The sequence below is a fragment of the Camelus dromedarius genome, chromosome 6 (genome assembly GCF_036321535.1).
Source record: "Camelus dromedarius isolate mCamDro1 chromosome 6, mCamDro1.pat, whole genome shotgun sequence".
NCBI lineage: Eukaryota > Metazoa > Chordata > Mammalia > Artiodactyla > Camelidae > Camelus > Camelus dromedarius.
Genome location: NC_087441.1, coordinates 59,991,480 through 60,015,533, shown reverse-complemented (window position 1 = coordinate 60,015,533; position 24,054 = coordinate 59,991,480). Strand labels below are relative to the sequence as shown.

At 35.9% G+C, this 24,054-nt stretch overlaps 1 protein-coding gene across 2 annotated transcripts; it reads right to left on the bottom strand.

The window, feature by feature from the left end:
* Window positions 1–7,730: 7,730 nt before the first annotated feature.
* Window positions 7,731–22,983, bottom strand: SRSF12 (serine and arginine rich splicing factor 12). 2 transcript variants are annotated; one of them, XM_064486869.1, is made up of 5 exons: window positions 22,840–22,983; window positions 15,973–16,094; window positions 14,603–14,710; window positions 14,294–14,435; window positions 9,429–9,798 (listed from the first exon to the last, which is right to left on the bottom strand). In XM_064486869.1, exons 1-5 carry the CDS (start codon window positions 22,902–22,904, stop codon window positions 9,429–9,431), a joined length of 807 nt encoding a protein of 268 aa, XP_064342939.1. In that variant the 5' UTR covers window positions 22,905–22,983. The 2 variants fall into 2 exon arrangements, with proteins under 2 accessions (XP_064342938.1, XP_064342939.1); XM_064486868.1 differs by lacking the exons at window positions 15,973–16,094; window positions 22,840–22,983 and adding an exon at window positions 15,523–15,602 and having other exon boundaries at window positions 7,731–9,798; window positions 14,603–14,714.
* Window positions 22,984–24,054: the final 1,071 nt, after the last annotated feature.

Sequence of the window (24,054 nt, the reverse complement as noted above, 5' to 3'; positions counted from 1 at the left end):
TTCAAGAGATAGTTGATCCTTGAACAACACAGGTTCAAACTGCACAGGTCCACTTGTACGTAGATGTTTTTAAGAAATAGTACATGCTACAGTACCACATGATCCGAGATTGGTTGAATCTGACGATCTGCAATCTTGGATGTGGAGGAACCTGATATAGGGGGCAGACTATATAATTTATATGCATATTTTCAACTGCAAGGGGTTGGTGCCCCTAACCTGGAGTTGTTCAAGGATCAAATACAAGGATAATTGGCAGAGCTGAATATTAACAGCGTAGGTGGGCGAGGAAGAAGTGACCAACATAACTGAAATGGAGATGTGTTCCCCCTCCCTCACAACAAATGTTTTTAGAGGAGGTAAAAACAAAAGTCAAGTCATTGCCTCTTCCAGCAGGTAGTGACTAATTCTGGTGAGTAGGGATTATTAATCGGCAATCAGACACATAAGCAGCATTGAGTGGAGCCTTAAAATACTCAGTAGTATTTGACGTGCAAAGAAGAATTGAATAATTGTCAGAGGTAGAAGTTTTAGCAGTGTTAGGAAAAGATGTGGAATATCCAGTAGCTTAAAAGAAGTGCAAGGAAGGAAGGTTCAGTGTATTGAACGGTGTATTGGGGGAATAGGTTCAGTGTATTGAACGGTGTATTGGGGGAATAACATGAAGGGCTTTGAATGTCATACTGAAGAGTTTCCACTTTATTCTGTAAGCTTGGCAGAGTCATCAAAGGTTTATGAGAAAGGTAATGAGATTCCTACTCCAAAAGAAACTGGTAAAAATGGAGAGCAGTTTGGAAAGGGAAAGCTTGAGACGTGAAAGCCACTTGAGGATATTTCAGTAGATTAAAGGAGAAAAGAGCCTAAAGGACGGTATCAGAGGGAAAAACAGAGGCATCAACTTATTTGGGAGGTGTTTTGCAGGTCGAAGTAAGAATTGAGCAACTAAATGAAGAGTTAAGAAAATAATTTTTAAATTGAGCAATTAGGAAGATAAAGACACAAATTGGGGAACTCTGGAGGGGATTGAAATTATAGAGGAGGATAATTTTGATGTGTATGTTGAACTTTGAGATGCATGTAGGATATTCATGTGGAAATACACAGCAAGTAGAAGATAGGTCAGGCCAAGCAGTACAGATTTGGTAATAGTGCGCAGAAGCACTAATTACAACGTGAATATGGAACTGAAATACTGTATTTTCCTATATTCTCTCCTCTTTCCCTCCTAAGACTTAACACCTTTACCAGTACGCTTGACCTCATCCTTTATGCTTTCTATGGACTCTCAACTTCATCTATAGTAATAAATTAGTTCTTGAATTAGTAAGTGTTTCCACTGAAACAGTGTTAAATGGTTATTGGTTATCTACCAACTTATAAAAGCCTATGTTAGTGGACTGTTCTAAGTTCTGGGATTCAGATAGCAGGGGCCCAGTTGGTGAAAAGGGGGAACAATGTTTCCTTCCCTTTTCTTGGTCCAAAATTTGAAACTGGGTAAAACGGATCTTTTATCATTCTATTTCTCTTTTTGTAAACTACCCCCTTCTAATGACTCTCCCGTCATGCTGCTGAATACATTATCCCTTATTCAGAGGGTGGAAGGCACCCCAACTCCTATGCCCTCTATGCAATTGATACCTACTTCAGGTTAAGGAAGTCAAACATAATGTACTTACACTTGGGTATATAAATTTTTGAAGGATATTGCTGAACAAAGACATTTTAAAATCACAGACCTGCTTTTTTAGCCCTGAGCTATCTCCTCCAAGTTGTTTTTTGTACTTTATTCCTTTCTTTTCTGAATCCATACATCTTTCAAAAACTCCCAAATACGACAGACTCCAAATGGGGAAAGAGTATGTCTGTGTTACGAGAGATGGCGTAGGAGGCAGAATTGTGTAAGCACAAATCTTGTGTAATTCAGGAACTACTTGTTTTTGTATCTGAAAGAAAATTTGAGCGTACATTTTAGAGTGCTGTTTATATAAACACTCATAAAAATTTATCTTTGAAACTTTCTTGAAAATTTTGGATAGGATCCTCTGAAGCTAATGGGGTGGATGAAGTTTTGAGTTAGGGACAATGTATTTTATGCTTGAACTAAATCCTTTCTCTTTAAATCTCTTGGATTAGATTGTCATGAATTAATTTCTGACAGTTTTCAGATTAAGTTACTTTTCTTATCCTTTGCAATTCTCTTGGAATTCTAAATTAAATATGCTAAAATGCATAAGTAATATTCCTCGTAGCCAGGAATTGTATTTGCCAGACTTAAACTTGTGAATTACAATTTAAGACTTATATAGGTGTTGCATTTACTGAAGTTTCATTGTTGAGATCTTACAATGCATTTTCTAAAGCAGAGTTTATTAATGTTTCCTTCATGTAGAACTGGTGACACAAATTTAAAATACCCTCTGTTAGAAGAATAGTTTATCATAAGTAATGGTAGAAAGGGACAAAATGGGAGGATTGGCAGAAAGCAACCTACATGGATAATCATGGAAAATCAGATGCACATTTGTCAACGGAGGCTACAGTTTCTATCCAAGTTCCATTTAGTCAGAAGAGATCATATATCTTGAATGTATGTATAATAGCCCAAAAGACAAAATGACATTCTTGACAAAATGACAGTAATGTTGAAAATACTTCATTTCTGTAGTCATTCACACAATGATGACTTTTATGCAAGTGTGAAAAAGGATTCAGGAAAGTTAAGTTTCTACTACATAAAGTAAGCAACAGAAAAAAATAGGATATTTTATATATGATTGCAAAGATAATAGATACTAATCAATCGCCTTCAAAGCTGGTCATATTTACATAGCTACTCCTAAATTAATTACAGATAGTTCCTTTACTCTAAGATTAGCGGTTAACCTGTCAAAACTGAATTACAACTGTGTTCTTAAGAGTCTAGAATCTTGAGGGGATGATAGGTCGAAGACATTTTGATGACTTTTGATTATTTCCAACAGGCAAATGTCTGATTTAACTGAACTCAAAATTGCCTTCTAACAGAAATACTTTTAAACAGGAAGATCTTTCTTATTTCACTTTACTTGGCAATATGGAATCAGAGGGCTTTGGTTCTTATCAAAACCTTGGAGACATCTACAATTTGGAGGATCTTGCTATAAAATAAGGGCTCTCAATGGTCCCTTCTAATGTTGAGATTACCCTTACTCTTCAAGTGATCAAACATGAAGGGCTTTCAAAGTTTAAAACAAAAAGATGAAAATCAAAGATTGGACTGTTCTTTTCCATCAGCCTTCCAAGGGACCTAGTCACTGTGTATTCAGTCCAGTCTCTTTAACCATCTGTGTCTATTTAAGTTCCTGTAAATCATCTGATGTGTGAAACCAGATCCTGAATTTCAAAACTAGGAAAACAGAATCACATTTATGAAAATATTCAACCAAGATTTTTTAAAGTCAGTCTTGAGCACTTTATCATTCTAATTGGAATAGCCCATTTATGAACATAACAATTTTCAGAAATTTACTATATGTTAAATTCAAAATAACTGGGGAATAGTTGGATGGAAGTATGTAATAAAGCAACCATAATTTACTGTTATTTGGACAGTCTACATAGTGATATTTGGTGTTCACTGTAAAATTACTTATTAAATATTTTTAAAACAAAATGTTAATAGAATTGGGGAGAATTGGGGTTGCTTTACTAGCTCACTCCAACATAATACATAACTTGAGTATTTGCCAATAATTCCAAAAGCTCACATACATGTAGCATAAAACACAAATAAGTTAACCTTTTGGGGTCTAAAACTTTGAATCTCCTGAATATTTTCCTTTGCCCTTTCAACTAGTCTGGTTAGTTGGTTATAACACTTCTAAAACAACAGAACAACTCTAGTCAATGAGTGAAACACTAAAACCATTGTAAATAAGAACTGAAAGATTACAGAAAGGATAATGTATTTAAGCATTGGCTTATTTGGGAAATGTGACAGTTGACATTTAATGTTAATGTTGACATAAATGTTAAAGCTTGAAGAAACTTTAGGGGATGATAAAGAGGAAGGGTGGAGACTAAAGATTCTGAAGGGGACTTATAATAACCACCCACAGTTTGAGAGGAAAGTTAAAGAAATTAAAGTGGAATAACTTGAACTTTAAGCAGTGAAAGGAAGTAAGTGTGTTGGTATGAGATTCCCAGAAGAGAAGCAAGGGGATGGCTGAAGGCTAGTTAGCACAGAAATGACTGGGAGGTAGAGTGCAAGGCAGGGTGCAACTCTGAACACCCTGCTCTTTAAAGCCTTTAATGCTGAATTAACATCAGTGGAGCTAATGGAAAGCTAAAAGCATTTAAAACTATTCCTTAAGTGTAGTTCCACTTTTCATGATAGACATTCATATACAACCACAACCTTTTAGTCAAAATAGATAAAAGAGTGGACAAAAGTGTGGTCACAAAACCTCTTAAAAGTATCAGTTATATCTGACTCCTGCAGGCAGCTCAAAGCACCTTGTACAAGTGCTTTTTTTATATGAGATTTTAGAATAAAAATTTTTCACCTAGGTTTTGAATCCTATTTAGTAGATTATATGGCAAGAGTAGGGAATTAAAATGTATAAAACAATAACAAAAATGGTTAGGCTTTATATACATTAAAAATTATAATGAAAATTCTAACAAAACTAGAACATTAGTATTTCTAATTCAGCTACATTTAACATTTTCAAGACCCAAATTTTAAGGTTTACTGACAATGATGAATGTTAATGCTTTTCCTTAAGGTTTTTATGAAATTATACAAATATTTCACAATGTGTTCAAGTAACAGTTCATCTTTTTTTTTTAAATGTAAGATTGCCCAGAAGAGTCTGCCCAGAATTGACATATAGTTTATGTCAATTCTTCAATTCTGAAAAAAGGTCAACAGAGCACTTTTTCTCAAGGTGTAAGGTAGTGTTCCCACAAAGCAGATGCTGCCTCACCAATGTAACAGGAATGGTTTTTAATTTCCCCCCAACAAAAGAAATCCACTATGTTTTTCTTACTATTGAATAAAATAGGCTATCACTTGGGACTGGGAGTCTATTTTATATTGAGACTTTTGTTGAAATTAGTCAATTTAACAGCACTTTAAGTCTATAAAATCAGGAGTAAGCTAAGGAAAGTAGAACATAGTTATTCCTCAGTCTCCTCTATGGAGCCATTTCTAAAAAGCATACAGTTCTTAGGCATTTAGTTCACAGAATTATATTCCTAAATCAGAGAACTTGTAATTTTGCTTCTTGTTTCAATTACACTTTTTCTGAGGAACTACTCATCCTACACAAGCTGTAATACGTAAGATCAAACAGTAATGAACATGCAATCAGTCCATTTCTAGCACTACACACTGATTACTGGCTAGGCATTCTCTCACCTGGAGAGACGGATCCTTTAAATTTTCCATCCGCATTCTGAAAGAACCTGAAACTTCACATACAGTGAGATATCCTTGATTTTAATTTGTAACCCATTTACTACTTTATAAACTAAAAGGTAGGTTGAATATAGTGTTTTGAATTATGTGAACCAAATATATGCTTGAAATCATACATTTAAAAAATGGTACCCATCAACCCACTGAGCATGCATCTACCTGCACAAGTTGATACTATTTCTTTTCATAAATTCAGAATTGTGGTGGTATATTCCTAAAATACAAGATTAAAAAAAGACCAATCATATAACCCTTTCCTCAAAATAAAATAAAAACATTATACCATTTGGGGGGAGGGAAATACTACCAATGGGTTATATTAGTCTATATTTAATCCAATCTTTCTTCACATGATTCCTTTAGATAAAAGAAATGGTATTTGTCGTTGTAAAGTACTGTTTTAACTTGAAAGAAGTTGATTCAACCTGGAATATCTTAACATGTCTATCAGGGAATATTTTATTTCTAAAAAGGTTTTTGACTCAAATATCTTTATACTTAATTGGTTAATTCTTTTAAAAAGATGTACCAAATTTAATTCCATAATCACAGTCCATCAGTTACAGTCCGTCCACCCTCCCAGTGGGCTGTCCTGAGCTCTACTGTGTTCCTGGGATGGGATCAGTACATTAGGGGCATTTTCTAAGTAGCAGGGGCCAGGCCCAGTCAGGAATAAAGTGCTCACTCCCCTAAGGTTGTTTTCGTGAGGTAATGGGTCCTGGTCTGGGATACACAAAGCTATGGTTAATTTGCCTAGTTTTAAGAAAATCTTTTTAAAGGTACAAGATAAATTTTCCAGCAGGCCTAAATTAACCTGGTAGACCAATGCTGGAGCTAATGCTATGATCCTAAATACCCTATTTTCATCAAGAGAGTGATTTAGATGTTACAGTTCAAAATCCTCATTTAATACTTGTATGTTTTCTAATCAAATACATGAGTTTTAAGACTAAAACCCATGTTTCACTGAACCACACGTTCTTAAACTACTGGGAGTCATGGAGTGGTCTGAAAATCTACAGGGCCTAGATCTGAAGCTTTGGTCCCATGATGCCAGATTAAGATCCTCTGCATAAATAGCATATATTTATTCATATTAAGTACCCCCAAATTTTCTACCACCTTGTTTGGAAGACAAATTTAATATTTGGCTCTAAATATGAAATTACAATTTTAATGTAGCTTAGAAGAATTATGTAAGTATTTCTAAATACTTCTTCCTTTAAACTTTGACTAATTTTGCCTCATGCAATGGGATTAGAATAAAAGCAGAAGTCCATATTTGTAATAATACAACAGTGTGTCTTAGAATAGTTGTGTCTCAAGCAATATATATATGTATCTCAGATAACATATAAAGTCCTGAAATTAGTTAAAATCTTACATTTAAAAATAAATAACCTAGTGACAAGATTAAATCCTAGACTCTAGATAAAAAATTTGACCTATCCCCCCATTATGTTTGCAGCTGCAAAATACCAGCTGCTATACAGAAATTATTTGTGTATTATTCATGGGAAGAAAGAAACAAGCAGTCTAGTGGCCACTTTATCTTCTTTGACATTAACTTTTTCTCTATGAATCCTGAACAAATGGAGGTAGGCAGTGTCCCTACACTAAACTGCAAGTACCTGAGTAAATATATTATCTTTAAAGGAAATGATCACAGATGTGTAACATTTGCTTTATTTTACAGACAATCTTACCCTAAGTATCCTCTCTTAAATGGCCTAAGAAACAATTCCATAGCAAAAGTGAACCCCAGAATAGGTATGCTCAGAAGATAACTTTCCAGGCTCTCAGCACAACTGCCAATCAATTTCCACTCAGTCACAGACCCCATTTTCACTGAAACCTATAATCTTCTCCTAATTCTATTCTCTGCTTTCCCACTAAACATTATCTTAGTTTAGCATATATCTTGTCAAAGACTTGTCTTCCAAAAAGGCAAGCACGGTGTTCAGGGAGGGCTGTATGGAGCCCAGCCATCCCCGAGCTCTGAAGTCTGATGGTTGTGTGACCTTGTGCATGAGGTCAGTACCTCTCTGCATCTCACTCACTGTACATGCAGTGGTATTGACCTCATAAAGCTGTTGTGATGGGTGAATTATGTAAAACTATAGAGCAGTGCCAAGCACACGGTAAATAATGAAGAAAGTTTGAACTATTACCATTCCAGTTTTTCCATCAAAACAAACAGTATCCTTCTAAGCAGACTAGGGATTACAATGGAAAACCAAATCAGAGGTAAATTAAAGGATTAAGCATGTTCAGAAACATTACCTTATAGCCTTTTACTAAGATAATGATTAAATGCAGAGTAAAGACACTATAATCAATTCCTAGTTAGTATTTGGAATAACTACATATGTATGTGTGTAAACTCAAAACATTTATTTAGAAAATACAAAAAATTTCTATTAATATTTGTCTTGCTCTTTTTTCAGACTATCCTTTCAGTTTTTAATAGTGCCACATAATTTTATAACTAAATTTTATTACAACCAAACACTTCAAAGAGTTGTAGTTTTGAAATAAATTTTGCTATGGTTAGAGAAAATCTATTCAGAAAGTACAGTATACATGAATTTATGGTACTTGTCCAAATATTACCAGAATATAAATTAGTTTGTAAAGTTGTTTCTTACACATAGGATGTAAATTACAAAAAAAAAAGGAATTTGTATTCAAAAACAAATAGAAGCAACATTAACTCCTATATGCTAAAAATATGCTTAAGCACTCTACATACAAATATTAACTGTATGGGCTGAGAACTTTTAATTTTCATATAATTCAACAAGGTACACCAGTAGAGCTCTATAAATATATCCCCTATAATTATCATTTGCAAAACCATTTTAGCACAAATACTACCAAAACCCTCTGAAAAACGTAAACTACAAACACATTTTTAAAGAAACTCTCAGTTTTAACAACTACAAAAGCAATGAGTATCAATAAAGTTATTTGGCTTAAAAAAATGAAGGGCAGTGTAATGTAAATCCCAATACTGCAAAGTTGTTTTTTGAGAATGCAGTCTTGAGTTTCTTAATACAAGAACACTTAAACAGTTTCAAAAATAAATAAGACTTATTCTATACAACTTAATGTCTTGAGCTAGAGCTCTAAAAAGAAAATATTAAGCAGTAGATGAAAAGTAGGTAAGTAGAATTAATGGTATAAAATGATTTTTATACAAAATGTACCACTCTTCAAATGTATAAGGCTTAATATGAATATTTTTGGATTATGAGCATTATACACAATTTTTAGAGTAGTTTCAAGCCACTCAAAACTCAGTATTTTTAAAACATTTTGATATTTATGAAGTGAGTGAACATGGTACAGGATGCAATTTAATGTCAACTTCTCTATACTGTTCCACCCAGTAAAAATAAAACTTTTGAGCTCAGGAAAGAATATATCTTTTTCATGTTTGATGTCTACATAATTCTACTTTGAGAAATGTCAGAATTTTGTAATATGAACTAATATCCATCAGGGACTGGCCCAAGTTTAAAGAGAAAACACAAAGGAGACAAAGAGTTAAACAGTTTTAAGTTTGCACTATGCAATAATACAATTACTTTTTACATGAAAGTAAAGTGCTTTAAAGTAAAAAATATTTTTGTAAAAGTTATTATTACTAATACTTAGTATCCAAGTAGAATTTTCTCAATTAGTTCCATTTTATCTATTTCCTTTGAAAAAGTACCCTTTTGCCACAATGTAAACAAAAAATGGTCCATGAAATGGGACATTACTCACATCGTAATTTGTGGTGTGGGCCCTTAAATTGAGACCAAATCTTTATTAACCCAAGCTAAAGAGATTTTATTTCTTGCACATGCCCAAAGTAACTAATGTCAACTCACATTCTCTGTAAGCCTTGAAGAATTTTTATTTAACATAATGAGGTTTAATAACTTATATTAAAGACTACATAGCACTCTTCTGTTGCTGTTCACCAACTGTTTTTATGACGATAACTCCGAGATCTGGAATGTGATCGAAAATGAGAGTGTTTTGCTGTTTGTGCTCTAGTTTCAGAATTGGTGTACCCTTTGGGAGATTTACATGGGGATCTTGCTATGGAGTCAGAATGTCTTCCATGTGATCTTGATTTTGTTCCTGAGCTAGTCTGCTTTTGAGGTGAGCTTGATTGTGATTTTCCTATCGACTTGGACCTTTTTTGTAAGGACTTGGACCTTGACCGTCCTCTAGAGCCAGAATTCCTTCTTGGAGTTCTTGACTGCCTTGCTGAGGTAGACCGCCTTGGTAGTGATTTGGAGCGGGATTTAGACTGACTGTAAGAAAATCGCCTGTGTCGAGACCTGCAAATATCCATAATGTTAGAGTATATATTTCACACCAAAACAGTTAACAGGTTAGGAAACAACACTTTAGGGAACTTACATACTTTATATAGTATTAGTTATGTTTTTATTGGGTAAGCTAAAAGAAACTATTCTTAATTTTATCATGCATGATTTTGGTTCAAACATAAGTACTAGTTTGTAATATTTGACCAAAAGATTTCTACTTTGTTAGATATATCTTAAGTTGAGTCAGTTCTGAAAAATATATTTGCATATTTAGTCTAGGTTACCTAATTCCTAAGAGGTACAAAAATCTGAAGGGAAAAAAAGAGAAAGAAAATAATTATTTAAAGTTGATCAAATAATGTTTATAAAAACAAAAACCTAGAAACAACTTGTGTGCGTGTGTGTTTTGTTTTTGTTTTTGTTTTGTAGGAAGAGGTAGTTGGGTATATTTATTTTTTCAGTGGAGGTACTGAGGATGGAACCCAGGACCTCAGGCATGCAAACCATGCACTCTACCACGATAGCTATACCCACCCCACCAGATGCAGAACTTCTGAATCTTGCCATGACAGAGCAGCGTGTTCTAGACTAATCTTCCCATAGAAAAGAGCCACATATAACAGCTAGACAACATTTATAAAACAACCGTTAGGAGGCATTGGAGAATAACTAACACAACCATTACTGAGGGGTAAAATCCGTGGCTTTTTTCCTAAGACATTTTCCAAATGCCAGCATGGGGGAATTGAGCCTAGTTAGAAAATAGCTATTTGACTAAGAGACAGAGGCTAAAATTCAGAGTCATCAAATGGTTAGGACTTGGGAGACAAAATCCCAGAGATGAGGAAATTACAGCCCCAAAACCCCCTAAAATCTGCCCACAAATTCTCCTCAAGTCACTAGCTATCTTCTAGTTGCTCAGACACAAGACAAGACTCCAAAAGGTCAGCAAAGACAGCAGCTAAAATTTTCTCAGATACACATTGTGCTAAGAGAGGCTGGAATTCAAGTCCCCAAAAGATCAAGGAGCCTTGAGTAAAACCCAAGCTTTCAATTAAGAACCCAGAAGGGCCTAATCCTACAGGTAAGGATCATGCCCTAGAAGTAAGGGTAAAGCTGGAATGGATCGGCCATAGCAATGCCTCACGCCAAGCCTTGACAGGATCAAGGTGATCTGCCAGAAGAAAACAACATCCTCTGAAGAACATCATCCAAAACCTCTATAATTTTTCATCAATAATGGACAACATCCAATAAAAAAATTATGATGTATGTGAAAAACAGATAAAGATGACTAAAAATTAAGGAAAATAAAAGACGAAGAGACCCCAATTTGGATACTGGCATCATTCAGAAAAGAATTTTTTAATTATGATTAATATGTTCAAGAAAATAAGAGGAAAAGATAAAAAAGATGAAAAAGAGAACTTCATCAGAATATCAGAATCTTTAAAAAGAAACAAATGGACATTTCAGAACTGAAATTATGATATCTAAACCTAAGAAGTCATTAGATGGACTTAATAGCAGTCTAGATACAGCAGAAGAAATAGTGAACTGAAAAAAAGATTAGAAAAATACTATAGTGAAATACAGTGAGAAAAAAAATTACAAGAAATCCAGAACAGAGCATAAGAGTTATGCTGTGCATAGTCACATGACCAGAAGGAAAAACTGAATAAGGCAGAAGCAATAACTGAAGAGATAATGAATTTTCCAAAACTAATAAAAGGCATCAACTCACAATTTCAAGGACCTCAGTAAACCTCAAATAGAATAAATTCAAAGAAAACTATGCTAGGCATGTCACAGTGAAATTGCTGAAAACCAAAGTCAGAGAAAAATCTGAAAATCTGCTAGAGAATGACACATGACCTTCAAAGGAGCAACATTAAGACTGTCAGCTGACCGTGGATATCAAAACAATGGAATGATATTATTAAAGATCCTGCCAACTTATAACTATCTCCAGCAAAAATATCCTTCAGAGATGAATATAAAATAAAGATGTTTTCAGACAAACAAAAACTGAAAGAATTTACTCCATTAGACCTGTATTCTAAGAAATAGTAAAAATGCTTTAGGATGAAGGAAAATAATCCCACGTAGAGCCTAGAACTACAGAAAAGACTAAAGAGCACTGGAAAATATAAATATATTGATCTAGAATTTATTTTAAAATAAAAGCACAGTCTTTTTTTTTTAAAGCACAGTCTTCTAGATTAAGACAAAAGTCCTTGCTCCTCTAAGAGTTCACAGTTTAGTGATAGCACCAAGCTAGTTTGTTTCCACATCCACTAAAAGCAAAAGAAGAGACCTCTTTTTTAGTCCAAGGTAATACATCATACATACTCAATATACCTACAGTATATGTTAGACTTATATATATATTCTGATCCATACACACACACACACAATCTGATCCTTATGAACCTTAAGAGCTAGGTAAGATATGCATTCTCTATCATGTAACTTTACAAATGAAAAACACTGAAGTCAGAGAGGTTAAGCAATGGTCTCATAACTAGTACAAAGCAGAACATCACTGTCTTCAAGAAAATGTGGTTCTTTCTACTCCTGATACTCCATGATGATTGGGACAGTTGACAGACTTTTTTTCCTCCAGCCCAAGCAGTATACTTTACTGCCACTACACAACAGACAATGCTGTAAATATTCACCTTTTTTAGATCAATCAAGAGGAAAACTAGTTAACTAAGCTCTAATGCATTTGGAAACAGCTTATATTCTTAATAAATCAGATGGGCAATTTTTTTTCCTTTTCTTTTACAAACTAAGTCTTTTTCACCAAGGCCAGTAGATACTATTCAGTAAGTTAGGACAGTACTGCTTTAGGCACCATTCATTAATCTATAGTAATGTGAGCTGCTGAACATCACTCTCATACTATTCATGTCCTTTGTGAAGCCAGAAGCGGTACCACTGGAATTTTTGTGGCTTTCCTATACCATGGCATGTAAAATCTTTCTAATCTGAATTTCTTCTCACCAAATTTTAAGTTCTATAAACATAATTTGTATTTGAGTATATCAGTGTCAAAATACCAAACAATCAATAGGAAAATGGCTTTCCCTTAGCCATGGGACAAAATGGATTATTCTCCATAGATCCAAGGGAAGTTTACATTCTTATACTATCAGAGAAAGTATGATAAAAAGAATCAAGTTCCAGAATGATATGACTATTCCTATTTCTACATCAATCCTGGTGATAGCTCAATCCTGACCTGGGCTCTCCTGGCTCATAAAAGGAGCTTAAGGCCTCCTCCCACCTTCATGCCTCCCTAAGAATGAGCCAAAATCAAAGCATTTGGTTCACACCCAAGGAGAGGGGCCGAACTGACATGTAAGATTCTAGGGCTCTCACTAGGCCACATTTTCTAGCAATCAGCATTCTTGGATATGAAAAAGTCACAGAATGTGGACATGGTTCTCTCTTCCTATCTTTTCTTTCCACTTGGCTGGAGGGATTCGAGCCAGAGCACTTCACAGCCTTGTTTTTAGAATTAGGGACTTGGGGCAAAGACTCTCTGTCTAGCTCTGGTATGTACACCCCAGGCTCTTAGAGTTGAGGAATGGAGGGATTGGAGTGAAAGTGAGCAGCTCTAGTAATCAGCTTTGACTTGCCGCTCTGATACATAGCTTAGGTGTACTGCATGTGGTCCAGGAGAGCCAATTTTTATTACTTACAGAAAGAGGATCCTAGTGTAAATGCTGACCATTCTTTAAGAACTGGCCTTAAAATTCTACATGCCTATGAAAAACTTACAGCATTAAAACTAAAGATAAATAGTCAAGGTAAGTGTTTAAGAATTTAAGCTAATACAATTCTACTAACACAATTTTAGTTATTATTTAAATAGGTTCACCAAGTAATTAGTTTCCTTTATGATTTACTTTTAATCTGACAGAAACAAACTCTTGCCTAGCAAAATAGATAACTTGCAAGTATCTTTTTCTGAAAAATCTACTAGTTTCATGTCTTCTTCCTATAATACTACCAAACTTAGAATTTATTCCTGAAAATAATTTACCTTTTATAAATATACTGATTTATATTAACTTTAGTCAACTTTCTTTCACAAGTGATTATATTATATTTTTAATGAGTTTTTAATCATCAGACATCAAGATTCTTAATTCTAGGGTTAATTTAGGGAAATTTTATTTATTTAAAATTCCTCATTTTATTTGTCAAGTATTACATTTTAAAATTCTTTGCTTTCTCCTCAGTGTATATTATCTTTCCATTAAAATGGTTAAAGTTAAGTCTGTCATGAAATGAAACACTGGATGGTGTCTAATAAACCCAGGTTAAAATAATAATACATAATAAACAGAGAATAGCATATCCTTCTACAAAACTTGACTCTCTATGTATATTAAAATAACTCTGGTGTCCTGTTTTTGAAAACTCTTTTAAAATGTTTTCCAGAAAAAAAGCAGAAAATTAAGTTTTGAATCCTTGTGTATTTTGTACTCACTCTTTAAGGCTATCAGACCGCCGTCTATTTCTCCCCCATGAAGAACTTCTACTTCGAGTTCTCCTTTGGCTGGGGCTTCTCGATCTCCGGTGATCGCTTGGAGAACAAGGGTGACGTTCTTTTGATTTCATTTGGCCTGGTGCTAGAATATGAAGTTCAAGACTTATAATTCACTATCAATAAATAACCATTCAATAAATAAACCATTCAAATAGTATTATTTTCTGAAAGATTTTTAAATAAAAAAATCTGTCATTGCTGAAACTCATTCTGCTGAATAAACAAGATCTACTATTTGGTCACACTTACTTTTGCGATCACCTTGTGCAAACTGTATTTCAATCTGACGGCCACAAACCCACTTTCTATTGAGGTTATAAAGAGCATCTTCAGCATCACGAACATCTTCAAATATGACTAGCTGTTAAGGACACTTTGAACATCAATATCAAGTAAAAATATTGTTTTTAAAAAATTATTTACATGTAACATGAAATTAATCAGAAAAACAAGTTTGAGTTACTAAGCTCACATCTCCAATATAAAATGAATAATCAGGTAAGAAGTTACTTTTATTACCAAATGATCTATTATGATTCAAAAGAGTAAATCTAAAAATTAAAAAAAAAACAGAAACAAATGTGTAACTACATTTTTAATGTATTCATTAGTGTAGCTGTAGTATGTATGTTTAATTTGAAACATGTTATGAGGAAAAATAAGTCCAACATTGGCTAGTATTATTAAATAAACTGTTTAGGACTCACTCCTTTCTTTCAGATAAAAGATTTATCAGGTTTTTCACTGAAAAAAATCAACATGCAGAACTCTTTATTCTGAAATTAAAATTACTCTTTCATTAAAAGGCTTTTTAATTCATTTAGGAGAAATTACTTATAAACAAAAGTGCAAACACGTAAGTGAGCTAAAACATTACATTCTCAAAACTGATATGGTCCTTTAAAAATGATCATATCTAACTTTGAACCTACTGCTTTAAAAACACCTTTATGTTTTTATTACTTGGGATAGAATTAGAAACATAATATCCCACTAAACTCCCTTATCTATATAAATTATATGTTTAACCTAACTAAAAATGGAAATAAACTATATAAAATGACTAAATAGCTGTCAGGAAGTTGTTCACTTGTTTAGTTTTTTTTTTTTTAAATAGAAAACAGAAAAAGCTCAAGTACTGCAAAACAAAATGAGACTTTGGCAATTACCTCCATGTCACTTGATCTTGACCTTGACCTTTATTCTTTAGGGCTTGCAAGATGGACTTTATAAGAGACGCAGAACCAACAAAATCAGACTTGGCTTTGACTCTGGAACTCTGAGTAAATGTAGGAAAGCCGAAGTCTCAACCTGGTGTTGGCTTTGTCTTTTGCTTGATAAAGACTTCCCCTCTTCCAGGTCTTTATACTGTGTCCACCCTCCCTTTTTACTCCTTGATGCTTCAACTTTAGGTGTCTTTTGTCTCGCCTGCTTGGTTTATGCTTGAATTCTAGCTAACAGGTTGGTTCAAACTGGGGGGCGCTTGCCAGCTACTGTGGACTGCTTTAGATTTTCTGAGATAAAGAAATAAACACATTTAATTAGGCAATATTAATCTCATAACACATGCTTCTGAATACACATATGTATATGCACATGTATGTAATCTATTCACACACAGTAAAATAAAGGATATTGAACATAAGCAAATCCTCTTGGGCGGCGGGTGTAGAAGTCAAGTGGAATGTAAACGTCTACTATAGGGCCATATCGACCAAATTCACGGCGCAAGTCCTCAGGCCTGAAGTGTTTTAGAAATAAGGCAAAGAAATATGAATAGCTGGATTAAAATACTGTGCCTACAGAAGACCCACTTAAAATCTTCAAAAGAAAGTGTATGATCCAGATTAGCACTATCTACAATCTCTCTGGGGTTTAGAAAAGAAGGAAAAAGAAAAGGATACAAATTCTCAGCTCTCACCTCTGGAGATTCTGATTCAAGAAGTCTGGATTGGGGTTGGAAATTTGTATTTTTACCAGCACTGTAGGTGGCTGTTATGCTTAGTCAGGCTGGGGAACCACTGACCCAGCATATCCACTTTTGAAAGTTAATGCTATTGCAAGACTTTTCAATTGTCAATATAAAGAGTTCTAACTATTAACTATTTCATTAAGAACATATTCATTTGCCTCACTATAATTTCACATTTATGTTAACTGTTTTCAGATAGCAAGAATTAGATTCTAAAGAAGTCCTAAAATTATTTCTCAGGCTTTAAAGAAAGATGGACGTTTTACTAGTAAACATAAAACAAAAATAACTACCATATTCTCAAATTTGACAAGTATTTTTGAGTCACTTACGTGACTTCTCTGTGATAGTACTAAAGAGGGGATACCAAAGAAATACATAGCATAATATTTGTCTTCATGGAGCTACAACTTAACTGAAGACACAAAATACTTGGAATTAAGAGCTCGCCGTTACAGTGTGTTTATATGCCAGCTACTGTTAACCTTAAGACCACTTAATTCCCAGAACAAGCCTACTGTTGTTTATAGATGAGGGCACAGACAGATGAACTCACCTAACGCGACCGAGGTGAAATCAAACTCCCAGTCTGACACTAGTCTGTGTTCCTAACCACTGAACCCTACTGCCTCTTGAAGATCTGAGAAATCAGCATCAAGCTATGAGCACAAAACATGGCTTAGAAGATGTAGCATATTTCAAAACACTGTGCAGAAAAAGACCCAAATGACTGCAAAGCTTCTAACTTGGGCAAATAAAAGAAAGATGGTGTCTATGAAGAAAATTAAATAGCTGGAAAAGAGATTTAGGTTGAAGAGGAAGGAGAGAGGCAAAAGAAGAAACTTTCAGGTTTAGAAATGCTAAAATTGACGTGATGCTGGTACACCCATTCTGTAAGAAACTGAAAACTGCCACTATACAAATTACACTAATTAATTTTATTTTCCTTCATGACTAGAAGTTAGTGACTAAAGCCAGATATGTGGATATAGGAGTTATTACATAAAGATTCAGCTAACACTGACTAAGCTGAATACCAGGTGGTGCAGCCGATGTTATGACAAGCTTTATTATACTTTTGTTATTTATTATTTTATTTCATGTACTACTCACTATAACATGTTTAAGTGTCTGCCTTCCCTGAGAGACTGTTAACTTTAAATTTAGAGGAGAGTGACAATGTTTTTCTTTCATTTATTCATTCAATAAATACTTATTGAGTACATACTATGGGCCAGGCTCTAGGAATTTTTTTTTTTTTTTTTGTATTTTTGGTGTGACCTATTTTGACATTCAGAAATGTATAGAGATAATAAAACAAACATCCGTGTATCCACCAACAAGATTTATTATATCTCAATACTTGCCATATTTGCCATAATTTTCAGTATTTTTAAAGAAATAAGATATTATATCTTTCTACCTTAGAAACAATCATTGGTGTTCATCATTCCTCTGTATAACTTTGTACTTCTACTACAAATGCATATAAATGGTATCAGACTCCCCATATAATTTTGCACCTTGCCTTTTCCTCCCATGAGATTTCACCATGTAGCTCTAGTTCACTCATTTTAACTCCATATTGGTATAGTTATGAATAAACCACAATTTATTCATACATCCTTCTGTGGATGAACATTTAAGATGTTTCTTTTTAATGCAAACTGTGCCAGAGCACACATTATGGTGCGTGTGCTTCCTAGAGCTCTTCTAGAGTTCTCTGAGATCTATCACTAGCAATGCAATTGATGGGCTGGAAAGTATACATATCTTCAGCTTCACTAAATGTTTTCCAAAGTGGCCAAATCAACTTATACTCCTCAAGATATGCATCAGAATTCCTAGCGATGCAATTCCTTATTAACATCTTTCAATCCTTACCATTCTGAAGGACACAAAGTGAATGGGTATTTCATTATTTGAATTTTAATTTATTTAAACAACAGTGAAGTGCAATATCTTTACATGCTTATGGGTCATTTATTTTGTGTTAATACCTAGGGGTGGAATTTCTGGGTTAAAGAGGACATATATATTTAATTTTTATGAAAAAGCCAAACAGTTCTGTAAAGTCGTTTACTGTTTTATGCCAAGGATGTGTAAGTTTCAGTTGTGCAAAACTTTGTCAACACTTGGTACTGTCAGTCTTTTTAATTTTAGCCATTCAAGTGGGTGTTGAGTGGAATCTCACTGTGGTTTTAGTTTGCATTTCCCCAATGACAAATGGTGCTGAGTATTTTTTCATGAGCTAATTGGACATTTATATATTTTTCTTTGTGAAGTGTTTGCCCATATTTAATAGTAATGTTTGTCTTTTTATTATTGAGTTGTCAAAGTTCATTATTATCCTGAGAAAAAGTCCTTTGTGAGATGTATGTTCTGTGAATATTTTTTCCCAGTCTTTGGCTTGCCCATTTACTTTCATAATGGTATTTTTTAATGAATAGAAATTCTAATTTTGATGAAATCTACATTTATCAATTTTTCTTTTATAGTAATTACTTTCTTTGTTCTATAAGAAATCTTTGCCTATCACCAAGTCATAAAGATATTCTCCTATGCATTCTTCTAAAAGCTTTACAATTTCATCTTTTACATTTCAGTTGCTGAACCAGTTCAAATTATGTGAGGTAGAGGTTGCAGTAAATTTTTTTCCTATATGGATATCCAGTTGTTACAGCACCATTTGTTAGAAAGACTTTCTTTTCTCTAATGGCTTTAGTGCCTTTGTCAAAAATCAATTGACTCTATAAGTGTGGATTGTTTATGGCCCCTCTGTTCTGCTCTATTGATCTCTTTGTCTATCCTTAGGCCAATATCAAACTGTCTTGATTACTGCAACATTTTAGTAAGTCTTTAAGTCAGACAGTATAAGTTCCAGCTTCAGTGATCTTTTTCAAAATTATTTTGGCTATCTAGATACTTTGCATATTGATATATTTTAGAATTAACTTGTTAGTTTCTTTAAAAAAAAAAACCTTTGATCAGGAATGCTTTGAATCTATAATATAATCAATTGGGAGACAACTGATAACAATATTTTGTCTTCCAACCTAAAAACATAGTATATCTATCAATTTATGTTGGCCTTTGATTTCTCTAGGCAACATGTTGTAGTTTTCAATGCAAAGATTTTCACAGGGTTTTTTTGTGAAACTTATTCCTGAGTATGTTTTTTGATACTAAAGTAAATAAAATTTTTTTAAATTTCATTATTTGTTTGCTGTTAGTATACAGAAATATAATTTTCTCTAAGTTTACCTTGTATCCTGATAGCTCACTAAAACTCATTATTATTTACTATAGCTTTGTATAAACAAATGTCATCTAAGAATAGGGACAGGTTTTACTTCTACCTTTGTAATTTTGTCTTTATTTTTCTTGCCTTGTTGCACTGGTAAGGACTGCAATAATAGCTGAATGGAGGTTGTGAGAGTGGATATCCTTGTCTTATTCTGATCTTAGGAGGAAAGCATTCAGTTTCATCACTAAGTATATTATTAGCTATAGGTTTTTCATAGATGCCCTTTATTAAACTGAGGAAGTTCCCTTCTAATCCTAGTTTGCTGAGACTTTTTTTTTTGGTGGGGGGGAGGTAATTAGGTTTATTTGTTTATTCTTGGAGGCGGTACTGGGGATTGAACCCAGGACCTCATACATGCTAAGCATGTGCTCTACCACTTGAGCTCTACCACCTGCCCCTCCGAGACTTTTTATCATGAACCTGGCTGAATTTTATCTAACACTTATTCTGTATCATCACTGATATCAATATTCATGTAGCCTCAGACACAGTGTAACCAAAGAATGCTACTAAGCCTGTCCAACAAAGTACTTGATCAATGCTCCCCAACCTAACATGATGTTAAGCCTCAAAATAGCAATGTTTTATTTGGGATTTGGATATTACTTTGTTCCATTAGCAAACTATATCTGAAAATTACTCTACACAGTAAAAAAGCAAAGATTTAAAATTAATATTCTTCTGGATCCACATCTTGCTTCACCAGTGAAAAGAAATGTGACACAAATTATAAAACTGTAAAATGTATTTTTAAATCTGTCTTTAGTTCTTGTGCTCCATTTCATTACTAACAAATTTTATGCTAACCTATAATGTGTTTTAATGTCTTGTGCTTTATCATATACAAAATGGCTACTTCAAAGAAACATTTAAAATAAAATTTGGCTTTGTTATAAAACTAACATTAAATAAAGTTTGGAAACAGGATAAAGAAAACCACTTAAATGGATTTCTTCCCAGGCTCATTTTCTATATATAGTTTTTTCATTTCTTTGATTTTTATATAACTGAAATCATACTGTATATATATAATTGTAAACCATGTTTAACATTTATTCCAATGATTCTCTTTATAAGCATACTAACTGTCAAAGCTAATATAAAATGTGTCTAGGTGTCATACTGCTATTTAACCTATACTACATGCCACCTGGTTTAAAAAAAAGCTATTAACTGAGGTTACATGCGATGATTTTACTTTCATAACACTATTCAACAGCTGTGCAGTTTTAGGCAACACCTTTAATCTCTCTAAACCTCAGATTCTTATCTGTTACATAAGGTTATTGAAAAATTTAATAAGGTAATATATGTAAAGTTTTTAGTACAATGCCTAGCACACAGTGAGTACTCAACAAATGTTATCAATTATTACAGTTTCATTAATACAAACCTCCTAGATTTTGAATGCCACCCTCCCAGTGACAATGTTAAAAAGTGGTGGAAAAAAATGGAAGAGGAAATCAATAAATCTCAGAATCAGTCTTGGTTATCTAGTTCAGCGGTCACATCACCTGCAGATACGTTTTATTTGGCCTACACAATGTTTAAACATTTTTTTAAAAGTGTTGAAACTGTCAACATTTTACAGCTTTTATATCTACAAAAATGGAAATTTCATATGATTCAACTTAATAAATGCCAACATTTTGAAACTGAGTTTACACACACAAAATACAGCCTCCTGACTTCTTTTGAAAATTAAAAAGATGTGGCAACAAGTTCAAATGTCCCCCCAGTAGTCACCAGCCGAAGCTTAGTAGCAGCCACTGTCCTTTTGAGGTGGTATAAGTTCTTTTCCATTTGCCACAGTCCACACTATCCTATTGTCCCTTAACCTGACAACTTCACTTATTCATATTACCCTGGCTGGCCCCTGTGGCCATGAGAATTGGAAACCTTTCTTTTTTTTTTTTTTTTTTTTTTGGTAGGCATACTAGAGAGGTTTTATCTTACTCAGTATTCAAGTGGTCTGTTTAAATGTGGACATTTTAAAAAATCTTACCCAAGTTATGAATTTTGCTTGTTCATAACATTGATAAACAGATTGAGAGAAGAAATATAAACACAGACATCTTTTAGATGTTAATTAAGGTACATTAACTCATAGTCTCTAGTTGTGACATATATAATAGTAGGGATCAAATTTTAAAAACCTTAACATTTACTTCTCAGATGTAAATGATGATTACTCCTGATGGCTCTGGAGTCAAGGGCTCCAATATCTTTCTAGTCATGAAGCCCAGGTAAGTCATTAGAACTCTGAGTTTCAGCCTTCCTTTATGTACAATAACACAATTTTGAATACCTAAAAAGACTGGGGGGGGAGGGGGCTGGGGAGTAAATTAAGTGAGCCCAAAGATACGAATATGTCTATTAGTGCCCCGACTCCCTTCATTCCCGGTGGTTCCTATTAAGGGAGAAAGACACTGCTAGACGAAGAAGTCAATCCTTAAGATCCATGTTTAGGTACTATGGAGACAATACTCCAGTGGGGGGCAGGTGGACTGAGAGCATCAGAATCGACCAGGGAAGTCTATCCAAACCATTTTGACGGGTGTTTATATTGCACTGAGAACTTTAAAGAAAAGCATATCTATCTCATTCACTGAAGTTATCCTTTGTATGTACGATAAAACTGTGCAACAAATAAAATTCAACCAGCACCACCTGTAAGTAGACCAGACTGCTTACTACAGGCAAAGGGAGTCACAAGGCCCAAGGTACGCATTATTCTATAACGCGTTCTCACCATCCCCAATTCCTTCTCATCTAGGAGGTAAGGCGCGCGGCTTTATCCGGGCACGGCGACAAAGGGGCCGAAATGTAGGCGCCTGCCCGCGGAAAACACTCACCGCCGGAGGCGGGGAGGGACCCGGGTTCCCGGGCAAGAGGCAGCCGGCGCTCTGCCGATTCTGGCGGAAGGAATGGGCATCCGCCGGCCGCCGAGGTGCAGGGGGCGGCCAAGCGCGGCGGGGCCGGGACGTGGGGCTGCGCCGGGGCGGAACGCCGGCCCAGAGGGCGGAGGCGCGAGTCCCGACCAGGCCCGAGTGGCCCGACGGCTCCCACCGCCCCCGGGAAGGGCTCCTCCGCGGAGAGCCCCGGCCCGGCGGGCGAGGAGGTGCGGGGCAGACCCGCAGGGCTCCGCGCCGCGGCCGTTGCCCGCCCCTCCCCCGCGCCCCTACCTGCGGCCCCGCCGCCGCTCACCTGGTGGCGTCCGCGACGTTCCTGACGAACAGGGAGGTGTTGGGGGGCCTCGTGTAGCGAGACATGACCGCCTCCTCCGTTTCCTTCGGGTCTGCCCGCGGCCGCCGGGCTCACTCCGTCTCCCGCCGCCGCCGCCGCCGCCGCCGCCGCCACAGCAGCTCCGCCGGCCCCCGGCGCGACCCCCTCCCCTCGGCCTCGGCCCCGCCAGCGCGCAGCCGCAGAGGCGGGCGCGAGGGGCGCGCTGTGCTGCGCGAGCCTGTCCGTGAGGACCGCGGGGGGCGGGGCCCGAGGCCGAGAGGGATGAGGGGAAGGGGGAGCGCGGGGGTCTCGGAATCCAGTGGGATTCGGGGAGGCGGCGGCTAGGGTCAGAGTGTGCCAGGAGGGCAGGGACCGGAGGGATCCTAGGGGCTGAGGTGGGTGAGCCGGGAGTTAGCATCCGGAAAGAGGGTCGTCGCGAGTGCGAGGTGGGCGAGGTGAAGGCTGCTTTCAACCGCGCCACAGCCCGATGGCCCCGGGGGCCTTCATTCCTGCAGCCTCAGCCCAAGACCTTGGCAGTTGTTCCGCCTCCTGGCTCCTTTAGGCTTGAGCCTCATTAAGCTTTCAAATTGAGGATTTTTTTTTTTTTCCTATGTTTTGATTCTTCATCCGTTATTCGTTTCGGGTACGCCATTCAGCTGTGAGTACATTCATTCAGATGTTTACTGAGCACCTGCTATGCACTGGGAACTAGTCTAGGTATGGGATTGAGCAACAAATAAGACAGGCCAAGTCCCAGCCCTCATAGAACCACATTCTTGAGAGAAGGGTGGACAATAAACGAATGAACAAATACGTGATGTAGAAGAAAGCAATGAAAATGCAGAGGCAAACGAGCAAATGTAAATTATCTTCTCTCCTTCTCTCCAAAATGTTTTAGCCCAGTCCTTTCTGGGCTATCCTCCTGCCTTCATTTTTGTGCCTGTGGTCAGTACAACTTGTTACCAGGACTGTAACCAGGTAACTTGTAATTATTAACAGCACTCCTTTTCATTCTCAGAAGTGGTCAATTCTGGAGGGTAAATAGTATGGTCACCCTACCTCCCCACTCACAGCTGTCTCAAAAGTCTGTGAGAGTTTACTAAGGTTTGCAAATGCTTCTGCAACAGTGGCCATTCATTCAAAAAAGCGATTGCTATGACACAGCAAGCCCAGGGCTAGACCCGGAATATAGCGAGG

Excerpts from the sequence above, each read along its gene's own strand:
- SRSF12 (XM_064486869.1), bottom strand. The coding sequence starts at position 22,904 with ATGTCTCGCTACACGAGGCCCCCCAACACCTCCCTGTTCGTCAGGAAC. Across the intron at positions 16,095-22,839 it reads AACGTCGCGGACGCCACCAG|GCCTGAGGACTTGCGCCGTG; the intron begins GTGAGCGGCGGC and ends AAAACACTTCAG. Across the intron at positions 14,436-14,602 it reads TGCACAAGGTGATCGCAAAA|CACCAGGCCAAATGAAATCA; the intron begins GTAAGTGTGACC and ends TTCATATTCTAG.